Source organism: Seriola dumerili, unplaced genomic scaffold (assembly GCF_002260705.1).
Source record: "Seriola dumerili isolate Sdu_G_001 unplaced genomic scaffold, Sdu_1.0 BDQW01000002.1, whole genome shotgun sequence".
Lineage (NCBI taxonomy): Eukaryota > Metazoa > Chordata > Actinopteri > Carangiformes > Carangidae > Seriola > Seriola dumerili.
Window position 1 is genome coordinate 2502992 of NW_019174257.1, and position 12664 is coordinate 2515655.

Below are 12664 nucleotides of genomic sequence, written 5' to 3' on the forward strand. Positions count from 1 at the left end.
ATTGGAGAGTTGGAATTTGTGCAACTGTCGTACCATAGTGTGGAGTGAGACTGAGTTTATTCTCAATATAGGTGTGCAGAATGGCCTGTGTTATTTTCTTTATGGCCATTACTTACCTACTAATTATCCCTGAGCAATATACTTAGTTCTCACCTGTTCTAGGGGGCAACACATTATGAGACACTGACCCTCAAGAGAATTTTCCAATTGGAAAATTAATAAACTTTATCAAATCAAGTAAGCCATGAAAAATTTGCTGCTTGAACTTCTGGCTCTCTGTTTGTACTTAAGGAGCTGCAGTAAAGCTCAGTAGACAGACTTGTGGTTCACAGACAATTCAAACCAAATGGATAGGCCCCCCCACCACCACAAGCTTTATTTCACAAGTGCCTCTGCAAACAATGGCACACAACGCTTTTGCATCGCAGTCACACATGTCCAGGTGCAGAAAATAAAAGTGTTACATCTCCTGTATACAGACAATAATGGTTTACAGCTCACCCTCTGATCTTTGCATGTTTAATTGGATGATCAGATGAGGATAAACCTGTCCTGTGTGAAATTACAGACGGACATGTTCTTTTCCTACACGCTCAATCTGCTGTTTGACCGACTGATATTTGGGCTACATTAATGTGATGCTGATGCTGAACTGAATCAAAGCAAGAGTAAAAAGGAGTTTCTAATCTTTTCATCTGACGCTTTTATTGAATGCGTCTTGGAGCAACCGAGGGCTCCTTTAAGACCCTGCCAGAGTCACTTAAGGAAATCAGAGTGGGGGTTTGGGGAGCCTGCAGGGGTTCATTAGGACCAGACTGGTCCAACTTCCTTTGCCAGAGAGGAAAAGGAGAACACAGAAACACGGGGGAGAGAAATGAATAAGAGAGGTAATGACCAGAGAGTGAGGGCTAGCAAGCGGAGGGGGGGAATGAGTGACCAGACAGAAAACGGGGTGAAAGACAGCAAGAAACAGAGTGGGAAGAGAAACTAACCAGGAGAAGTGCGACAGGCAGAGAGTCGAAGGAGAGAGACGAAAGCTTGAGGGAGAGCAAAGAGAGACAGCGAGTGTTGCAATGCCAGTCTTCCCCCGTGACAGCTTGACACCACAAATCAAACTAAGAAATGAAGACAAGTAACGAGACAACCAACGCCAGGATCACTGCCAGTCTGGCTGTTACCTATAGGCTATGGCGCTCTAAAGCCATACTCTTTTCATTGTGGCTGTCATATTGGGGAGTGCTCTAAATGAAAACAGACCTTTTCCCTCCTTTTCTTTTGTAGTGTTTTTTTTTTTTTTTTTTCTTAGGTAAGGTACTGTAGGTCGAAGTGGAGCTCTGTCCTTCTCAGCACACAGAGGGATGTATTGTAGACTTCATTCTATTGAGTGAAAGAGTTGGACAGGGTCTCTGTTCCTTTTTTCTTCTTCTCATGCAAGAAGACATTCATCACCTACCCCCGTCCCTCTGATAAATGGTTGCTGTGTAGAAAAACGCACATGTGGGTGCACGCACACACACTTACAATGGCACGTCCGTACAAACCGAGTTCGTGCTGGTGTGGATTTAGTGGCTTACTTTTGGTATTTGTGGATCTATCTTTTGAACTATAGTCGAAATGACGCCCCAACAGGCTGAGAGAAGGTTATACAGATACTTCAGGTTAACACAGATAGCGACTATTCGTGATATGTTTTCTTCAGCTTGTGTGCTTTTATTCACCTATGCCGTATCTCGTATAGGTACATGTATTTAATTTTGTTAAATTCACATGCTTTGCAGGTGTTTGTTGTTGGTGTGTTGCTGAAGGACAATTTGGGAATAGCTTTTGACATCGGGAGTAGCTTTATGGAGTCACTTAAGCCAGATTTTCTTTTTTTACTGCTGGCTTATGATCCAAATAATCTGCTCTTTTTTGGGCTACCTGCCCCACTGCTGGCAACATAGTCAACGGTGTGGCTCTCTCAGTTACAGGGAGCCTGGTTGTGATGTAAATATCATCATACAGCACTGTTCCCAAATCTGCCACACAGCAGTAAGCACCATTGTGTCAGGATTAGTAATGGCTACTTCAGAAGAAGGGGAGAGAAAGAGGGTTGGAGTTGCTGAGAGTTACCACCGCAACCCTTGAGATGCTTTGCACATCTCTGTAAAGGAGCTTTCGGGTTTTGTTGCTCATTTTCAGCCAAAAATCTTGATTCTTGGTTTCAAAATGGCCTGATGTTGCACACCAATCGGCTCTCTCATTGGCCTCTCTCAGCAGTCTTTACCCACAATCCTGATTGGCAGACAGAGCGTGGATCTATAATGCACTCTAAAGCCTCTGATTGGCTCAGTGTTGTTCCGTTACTGAAATCACAGTTTGTGATTGGCTGTCGTGCTGCTTTGATGTGTTCAACTGTATCCAACTGCTTTTTTCTAAAGGAAGATAGGAACAAGACGAATAATGTTTCTGTCACAAATACTCACTCTGACTGCAGATTAATGTTACTTGGAAGAATGAATTTCCAGCCTCATGTCCAGAACTATTACTGTAGCACTGATTTTCATCCATAAAACAGATATTTTCTGGTATGTGGCTTTTGTCAGGGTTCATAAAGCAATTCATGTAGAAATTTCTGATTCAGTGATTCGGTGTACTCCTTTAAAGTCGGGATTCCCTTCCTGTGATGACGCAATTCACTGAGGATTCTCATATGTGCTTACTTATACTCATCCAACAATACGCCATTATTAAAGCTTTTACTATTCAAGCTATTACAAAACAAATGGTATCAAAATGAGCCACTCATACTATTGTTCCCACATAAAAAAGAAAAGTAGTTTGAGCATTTGAACTTGGGAGGTGACCTGACTTATCTCAACAATCAAGGTTTCGGTGGGCATCTGGTGCATTGTCATTTGAAGTCACTGCATAGGAAGACATCATTCCAGTCACAGTTGCCAGTTCATTCACTCTCACACTGCACTCTCCATTTGCTGGTCTTGTTGTCTCACACAATCTCTTTCTCACCTTGGGAGAGAGACAGAGGGAACCTGACAAAGAGTATAGACGAAGAATTGATTTGTTGTGTCAGGTATAAAAACTAATATCTGAATACTACTTACATCAGTGCTGGAAATGGTTCTGTTAAGAAAGGTAAGCTGTTCTTGAATTTTTCCCTGGGTGATTTTGGCTTTTGTACCTCAAATCACTGGTTGCTTATTCTGTTCTTGCTCATTTGACTCTGTCTGAACGCTCTTGATAGTACATGATGGCACTGAGCTGAGTGGTGGTAATTTGCTGATGCTCAAAAAGAGATTATTGCTCGTATGAATGGGTGTTGCATTGTCAGGCTGTGTTGGGCATACTTCTGTTACAGTCATGGACTGCTTGCTGTGGTTGGCTGGAAAGGGCAGGGTCACATATCTGGTGACAGTTTAACCTGCACGGTCTGCATGCATTCATACACAGATACATAGACTCCTCTTCATGCACAATCATACACACATCAGTGTCAGATTTATGCCCAGGCAAAGGGTAAGAATTCTAAAATGTCCTTCAAAATAAAATTAAAAAAACATTTCCATCTTACTCCCATCGTTTCTCCTTCTTGCGGGAACAGATCACTTTTTTCCAAAGATGCCCTAAATCCACTCCTGTAATTGCATTGCATTTCTCTCTGCTGAACTGAGAAGAAAGAAAAAAAAATAAGATGAAGTAGAAACTGCCCCCCCCCCACAGAATATTCTTTGAATGTTTCTCTCCTCTCCTCTCTGGCAGATCAATCGAGCTCCGAGCTTTGGGACCGATCAGAAGATTGATTACGACGTGAAGAAAGGGGTGCTGCTCAATGCTCTAAAGCTCCTCAACATTAGGTACTGTTATCCACAGCGGTCATTCACACACATGCAGGTCCATGCAGATAGACACAGAAATTGCATGACTGCAGTCAACGCTTATGTGAAACTTTATTCTACAGGGCTCTGAATGTTTAAACATTTCAGTCGATTCTTTCAGTTTTATTTATTTGGCAACCTTGAAAACTGGAATTACTTTGATGCACAGCACAATTCACTCTCTGTCTTGTTTGGTTTCAGACTGATGACACAGTAGTATCATTAGTTTGAAGCTTACAGGAGGTTTGAGCTATGGACAAACAAAAAAAAATGCTGTCCTTGTAAATTTGTGTGTTGGTGTTGTTTTAGTGGATACAAAGACAGATAATGGCCAAGGTACAAAGCTATGCCTTGATTGTGTGCTTTGTGCACCCTTCAATCAGACATGCTGTGTGTATATATATATATCTATGTGTGTGTTTGAATTTCTTTTTACCTGTAAGTTATGCTATCTGTGGTTTGAGTCATTTGTTTACCCTGCTGTGTATATTTATATAAGCTTCCTGTGTTGCTGTTTTACTTTGCTGTACGGGTGTATTTGTTTGCCTGTTTGAGTTACACATACTTTCATTCTTGCTGTATAATGTATGTACGTGTGTGTGTGTGTGTGTGTGTGCGCGCGTGTGTGTGTGTGTTCTTGCTGGCATGCTTTTCTGTCCCCTGGCTACAGTGAGTCTGTCCACTGATTGATCATCATACACCAGACCTCTGGATCTCTGCTCTCTTTTTCTCTTTCTCTCTGTGCTTGTCCTCCTCTTACTGCTCTAAATATAGTCTCAACTCTACTAGTTACACGCGCACACACACACCGACACACACACACACACACACACACACACACACACACACACACACACACACACACACACACACACACACACACACACACACACACACGCACACAATGGATGAATTACACGCAGCACCATAGATCTAGTTTGGCCAAGTGTGGCGCAGCCATCCCACATAAAAACTCACTCCATCGTCCTGCCCAGCTTCAGTCGGCACAAACAAATCTCTTATCAAAATGATTTGTTTCGTGGCTGATGTTTGCTGTGTTCCCACAGATTAAAAGGGGAGATTTGATTATTTCATGACAAATAAATCGTAGGAGGCCTTGAAAGGCGGCGGAGAGCTTTTTCCACTGGACAAACTGCTTATGTTCATGCTGGAGTGAATGAGGGCTTTGTTCTACCTCGCTCACTTTTTCCTTATATAGTAATGGCTTTGCTTCCCATAAGGGAGGGGTTGGTGGTGTGTAGAGGTAGGGGCGGCTCACAACTCTGTTCGCCACACCAACTGTATCAACGGGGGATCAATTCAGACCCGGCTGGGCATGGACATTGATAAACCTCAGCCCCCAACAGCACTCAATATCCAATTTAAAGGGCCAGCGATTGACTAAAATGAATTGCCCTTTCTCCAGACCGCAATGGCCCACTTGTTCAGAATTAGCTGTCTGGTACTGTTCATCTTGGGGTTGTCGGTTTGTTTGTGTCTCAACTCCATCTTTATCTTTGTATTCTTGAATGCTTTGTGAGGGATTTCCTTTTTTTTTTTTTTTTTTACCACCACAATGATGTAATGATCAAACGGCAAATTCAGGTCAGTCCATCAGTTAGGTATGAGACCTACACGCTGTCAAACTTCATCATAGTTTACTGCTTTCCTGTGGATAATGTCTGTTCCTCACTGAGCAGTAATTAGTGTTACAATATTTGACAAAAACTACTTGCATGCAGAAAAAAAAGTGACAGAAAACAAAAACATGAAGTATAATTTAAAAAAAAAAAAAAAACAGGAAAAGTTGTCAGATCTCCAATGGGAAGATTCAGAAAATCTGATTTAATATTTTTGGTCTTAGGTGGTCTACTTTTAATGGAGTCTAAACCCTTTCCTTTTATTTTAATTGTTCATTATGTTGACTCTACGTAATTTATGTTGACCCAGGGCCAGTGATAAGAAACGCAACCTGGCCCAGCAAAAGGCAGAGGCTCAGAGACGGCTCTACGGACACGGCTCAACGAAGAAACTCTCAGCTGCTTCCTCCGACTGGGAGAAACAACGTCACACACTGGAGAGAAGGAGAGAAGAGCTGGTAATGCACAGAAAAATTAATAATAAAATGTAATTAAGCTATGAGTTTGATTTAAACCTTATTAGAAGCTTGGAAAAGATTTGCTGCTTCACATTTATACAGCTACACATATTCCCATCTGGGATCTGCCAACTAAAACCATAATTCTCTCTGCTGGCTACTGACCAACTGCAGTGGAGCATCTGGGAGGCTAAGCACCTGTAAAAGGTGGTGCACCTTGACTGTGGTCTAGGGAGTTGAGAGTGATATTCATTCATTTCTCCACCCAGACTTTCAAAACCAGAGGACTGAAACAATGGCTTGATCATGAGTCATGAGCTACCTTTTGAGCTTTTTAGACTACACAGAAATTAACACAAAAGGTGAACAGTGGCTTGATATTATATTATCAGAGACATTTAGTAAACGCATCAATCAGTTAGTAAAAAAAAAAAAAATGTTCAAATTATTTCCACAGAATTGAAACAAAACAAGCTAAAATGAGAAGAAAAACCTGAGCGGAAACTTCAGTACTTCTCACTCTATGTCAAAAGAGTCAGAGTTTTCTGAGACAAGCATACCATTTAATTATTTTCTCTTTGAAATGAAGGAGTCGGGGAAGCTTTTCTCATCTATATGGGGAAAAGTGGCAGCTACTAGTGCTTTACGCCTCCCACCCTCTTTGATTAGCCTTTTGATCAGCCACAGCAGTAATCAGTGGGAATAAGGAAAGATGGCGCAGAGGCACTATTTTAAAAAGGGCACTACCTCATCTCTGAGTGCTGTTATGGCTGAAGTGCGAGACCTGGTTCAGGTCTATTGAAGGCACATATCATTCAATTCTCAATGATACTGCAGTGCCAGTAGTGGAGTTATGCCCTCCTTTCTGCCTTATGCCAAATTGGCCAACTGAGCGGCACAATTATACCTTTGTAACATATTAATAAAAGAGTAGATAGAAAAAATTATAAGTCACTGATGGGTTAGACTGCTTTTTTCGTCTCTTTCTCTCTCATTGCCTCCTTGTTTTTAAGACTTTAAGACTCTTTCTCTCACTCTGTTTCTAATATAAGATAAGGTAGGAGTGGCAATGACTTTCACCTGAAATATTTTCCTATGGTTTTCTCTTATTTCTAGAAAGAGCGACTGGCACAGGTCCGCAAGCAGATCTCCAGGGAGGAGCATGAAAAGCAACATCTGGGGAACTACAGGTAAGGAAGTACTTTCCCTCTAGAAATTCTACTCACTATACTTGTGCCAGCTTTTCTTACATTTATAGGGTCATCTGCAGAGTGCCAGGCTCTCGGGAGAATAAATGAGAATAATAATATTGCTGCAGACAACAAACAGAGACCATCCAATGTTTTGGGGACAGAAGAATTAAGACACTCAATATGCATAACCTTTTCAGCATTTCAGAAATTCAAATGAGCAAGTATGCTTTGTTTGACATCTGCAAGCCATCCTCCATCTCCTCTTTCCCTCAACACCTCTATTCTTTTCTTCTCTAACTCCAGCTGAAATTTTGGAAGACATCAAGTGTGTCAATTTTTAATAGTTACCTCACAGATGGAGCAGATCTACCTTACAGCATGAGTCAGCAACACCAAGTTCTGATTTTCCGCTTGTCCCTTGTAAATTGTTAATGTTCCTTCAGTCCCTCAGTTTCTCCATTTCTCATCCTGCCTCTGTCTCTTTATCCACCATATAAACACATGCACATCTCCAGGTCTTGATTTTACTTTCTGTCAATCTCTTGCGGATACACAAGCATATACACACAAAAACACACAGACAGACCTTGTTGCTGTCTCCCCAAGTCTAAGTGACTTCTTGACTCATCACTTGACTGAATGGGTAGTCAGAATACTAATCCCAGGCTGCATGAAGTGCTGTCACCTCCTTCCTCTTTTCCGACAGGCAGCCAGACAGTCAATCAGACAGGCTGAGGTCTGTCTGGAGCACCCCTAATAAAGACCTCTTAGCATTCAAATGGTGTCCTGGCGCAGCACTGGAGTCTGATTAACACACTGCTTCTCATTAGATGAGTTCGGGTAATGAACTTACTTACATTCGGCTATTAGATGAACCTTGCATCAGGTACAGACAAGCCAGGACTCTGTGGCATCAGAAGGAAACCCAGCTAGTTTGATGCCATTGTTGCTGCTCATTTAACATTATTGAAGCCGTTTGAATCAAAAGTATTGAGAGACACTTTTGACCAAAACAAAGAAAGTTTTAAACAGATGTGAATGGAGTATGAATATTAATTTTGCCTCTAGATCAGTTGGAAACATATGGGTGAAAATAATATATAATTAATATATATTGCAGGGTTACCCTCAAATAAAATGTCCTTATGTTCTGAGATGGACCATGCCAAGAAGAGGGAGCAATTAACACCCACTATTAAAGTGTTGACCTTATGGTTTTCAGTCAAGTGATTTATGTTGCTTTTTGAGGATTGAGAGGTTCTGGCTCTTTTCATAGATTATCATTTCAATTCAGTTCATCCAGCAGTTATGAAGAGACTTTTTCCACATGTTTTAGAGTGTATGTCAAGATGAAGAAAATAATGTCAACCACCTAACTTAAAAATAGTAAAAAAAAAAAAAAAAAAAAAAAAAAAAAAAGTATGGTAGTTACAAAATCAGGATGGTGCCAAGGGAAGGAGCTAAAGTTCAAACCAGGTCTCTCAACATTCAGTAGCTGCTTGATTTGAACTGCAGTAACTAAAGTGATTCATAGAATTGGGTCAACTTCTCAACAATATGGAAATCGTGTACCCAGAACAGCCTCCCTGCATAAAATTGTTAAATGGCAGATGGGTGTAGTATAAGTTTTAAGGGTGAAATTGTGTAATGTTAAACTTTACTTGGCATTGCACCTGCAGTAAAATCCACAACTCAGATGCTGATATGTGTGAATAGCTTAGTAGTCAATATTTACTAAAATCTGCCTGTCTTCTTGCCATGGTAGAAAATTTCCTGCTGCTGCATAAACATTACATCCAACTTTCTATCTTTGTGTTTTTTTAAAAGTGTCAGTGCCCTTTTAAAACTTCATGTTGATTTAAAAAAAAAAAAAAAAACAACTCCTGAAGAGTTTGGCTCTAAATATGTCTGTGCAGAAACAAAACTATTTCCCTGCTTTTACACTCCACACTGACCAACGCTTATTTTGATTATAACACTGTCGTTGTTTTGATTTGATGGCTTAAGCAATGACTTGGTGCAAGTTTGGAGATGTATTATGGGGATAACCAGGCTGAGGTTTATACATTTTCCCTAATCCCCTAAGGCCTAAGATAAACACTGAGCACTGTTAGTTTAGTCTTGAGGGCACAAAACTATGTGGAACGTGTGAACAGGCACATTAGCAAAGAGTGCGACAACCGGGAAAGTAAGTGCATATCTCAGGGAGGATGTGATGTGTGTGGAAAGCAGATGTGCATTAACGCATTACACCATGTGAAAAGACAGACTGAAGTTTGTAAGCTTTCTTAAATCACAGTCTCCATTAATAGTTGTTTCTTTCTGTCTTTTCTCCTTGCTCTGTCTTCCTTCATTCTTCTCCCCTGATCCCGCCACTCACCTTTGTTTTCTCTATATCACTTCACACCTTCAATTGAAATACTTATAATTCTCTCTGTCTGTGCGTTTCCCCTCCTGCTTGCTTTCTTCTGTCCATCCCACCATTCTCACCTGCTGTGCCTTGACCTCTCTTTGCACCTTACTCCATCTATTCCTTCTTCTTCTTTCATCAATTTCGTCCTCTTTCCATCTTTGCATCCATGTTCTCTTACTTTTCTCGCTCATTTTCTTTATCTCTCTATCTCCTTGCCGACCCTCTTTCTCTCCTCTTTTCTTTTTTTGTCTTTTCTCTGTCACTGCTCCCTGCCTCCCAATTCTATCACCACTCCCTCTCTCAACTCCTTTCCCTCTGGCTCAATCCCAATCCCTCTTTTCTCTCTCTTTCTCTCTATTCTTTCACTCTCACTCTCTCTTTGTGACTGTTACCCCAAACCCTATTTTCTCCTTCTTGTTTTCTCTTTCACTTATCATCTCCTTTCTCTCTGCATTGATGACCCTCATTCTTTGCCTTTTCTCCTTCCCTCTTTCGACACTCCTCCCTCACTCTCCTTGCTTTTCTCTTTGTGTCTCCGCGGCCTACAGACGTATTTACCCCCCAGACGACAAGCTGCTGTTGGAGAAGTATGAAAGCCTGCTCTCGGCCGCCTTTCAGACCTTCCTCGCTGGGCGAGCTGCCTCACTTCAAAAGGAAATGAATAATCCTCTGAAACGAATGAAGGCACGTACAGACTGTCACGCACACACACACAGAGACACACACATACATCATAGAAACCTGCAGAGACCCTTACACAAACATATACACACAATATACAGACACTTGTGGACAAGAACATGCCAAAGAAAAGAAACACACATGCATTTCTATTAAGATTCTGCCCACAGACACAAAAAGGATGTGCAAATAATGCGGAAAGTGTGCCACAGTCCTTGTATTTGTTAGAACTTCTGACAGAATGTCCTTCTTCTGCTCTCTATCTGTCTCGCTTTCCCACTGTCATTCAGTCCGTCTCTCCACAGATACATGAGCTTTTAAAAACAAAACAGACTCCGCACAACAATGTCATTTTTGTTCTTTACAGCTCAGTGAAGTCCTTTAGTGAGCACTGTTTCCCTGGTCCTCTTTCTGTATCTTCTTGTATATATTTTTTTTCTTTCTGTCAGTTAGTTGTGAATGACTGCTGCCCACACGTTTGAATTTGCATTCTTACATGTACCTATTTTTTATTTCATTGTTTTTTTGAGAACGATTCAGGGTACATGTTTGAAGTGTGTGAATGCATACACACATGCACTCAAAAAGTTTGTACAGTGGTAGTAGTAACTGTAGGTCTTTGACGGGAAAGGTATGAACTATACAACTTAACAGGAGAGTGTGGGAGAGCAGGGATAGAGAGGATGAGCAAAATTCACAAAGTAAAAGACAGTGAGACGCTAATAGAGATAGTTGTTTTGTCACTTCGGTTTTTTGTAAAATATGTTTTAAAGTATTGTGACAGAGAGGGAGAGGGAATTTTCTAATTTTCATGCGGGTGTATTCAGAAAGAACAAATCAATAAAAAAGGAGACACAGAGGAAAGCATTATCGGATATTTAAACACATGAAGGAAAGAGGCATTGATGAGTAGCAAAGATGCAGATGAAACAAAGAAAAAAAAACTCGAGTTATTTTGGCAACTGAATAGTAATAGTGAATACTGAATATAGATGTTTTTGAGAGTAGTACTGACATTACAAATTCATATCAAACACCGATAGCAGATGTTATATGCAGCTTTCGTAGAAACAAACCTACATCAACAGCCTCTAGCCCTTACAGTTTGTTTCTCAGAAAGTTATTGTGTGTCCTTTCAAAAGTGCAGCGAATTTTTACAGAGATGTCAATCAAAGAGTCGAAAACACCAGGCTTAGGTTAGTTTAATTTAGTCAACACACCAAGATTTGGATCTTATTCAAAGCAGGAAGGGAGAGAGATAATACGAACAAAGGAAGCTGTAGAGTCCGCTATCTAATAACATGATCATGAATGACAACTGGACTGTCCTTATTATTAAGGTACCGAGATCCTAATCTTGGCCATTTATGATAAAGAAGGGATGTACCTGAATTTGAATGTGATATTCATCAGAACACAAATAATGCATTTTATGCAACTATTTTTCTTCCCTTTTTTAAAAATTACACATAGATTTTCAAGCCAATCTGCTGTCAGGAATAAGACATGATTTAAGTTACTTTTCTTGAAGGACCTCAGATGCATTTGTTTGTGCTCTTCAGCCTTGCTTCTGTTTAGTCACTCCCATTGTTGCTGACTGCACACAATGATTGTGGAAACACAAATTCACCTTGTTTATAACCTGCATGATTTGCAGTGTACCTATTTGAATAGGGGAATTACTTTGTCCAAGTTGCCTGTTCAAGTATCAGTAGTTGTTTTGCTGGATTTGCTGCACAAAAATATAAACGGCACAAGTTGTATCTAATTTTAGCAAAGATATTAGCAAACCAGTGGACTCCAGATTACTTATGGGCATTGATAGAAGTCTTTGATTGAATGGAAAATTCTTTACAAAAATGCAGCCATCTCTAATCTTAACCCTAACATAACCATCTTAAACCTTGCAACTAAACCTAACCACGTTAAGGTTTGCACCTAAACACAACAAAGATCTTATGATATACCAAAGCCTCTAGTTTTGTACATCAGTTACAGTGCTTGGGCTCATAATCCATAATTCATCATCTGATGTGCATTCCCTGCTTGGTTCTTTTTGCTGTTGCAAGGGGCCAGAGTTTATTTTCTATTGTGCCATCAACATATCAGTCAAGTCTGACAGACATTGTACCCGCAAAACTCATGTTTGCTGTCTTTGTGGGTTTCTCAGGGCCATGAATTGAAAAATGTCATGGATCAAAGAAAAAGAAAATATGTGTTGTAAACCTAGTGATAACATGCTGATGCACTGTAAAAAACCCTTGATGGCTTCAGTCGCTGCGAAGACAACGCAGCCACAGGTTACACTGGTTTCTACAGGGTTTGCATCACCTTTCTCCTCACTGACATAACTGTTAGGTTGACAGGTGTGCATCACATTGTTAGTTCTGTTGTTAGCTATCTG

General features: G+C 40.6%; 1 protein-coding gene across 1 annotated transcript in view; it reads left to right on the forward strand.

Moving 5' to 3' along the window:
- The window catches only part of ttll7 (tubulin tyrosine ligase like 7), a 61526-nt gene that overhangs the window by 22198 nt on the left and 26664 nt on the right, over positions 1-12664 (forward strand). The window contains exons 9-12 of the mRNA XM_022759036.1: positions 3760-3854; positions 5826-5973; positions 7090-7163; positions 10128-10263. Coding sequence (XP_022614757.1) covers positions 3760-3854; positions 5826-5973; positions 7090-7163; positions 10128-10263 — 453 coding nt within the window. The remainder of the gene's footprint in view (positions 1-3759; positions 3855-5825; positions 5974-7089; positions 7164-10127; positions 10264-12664) is intronic.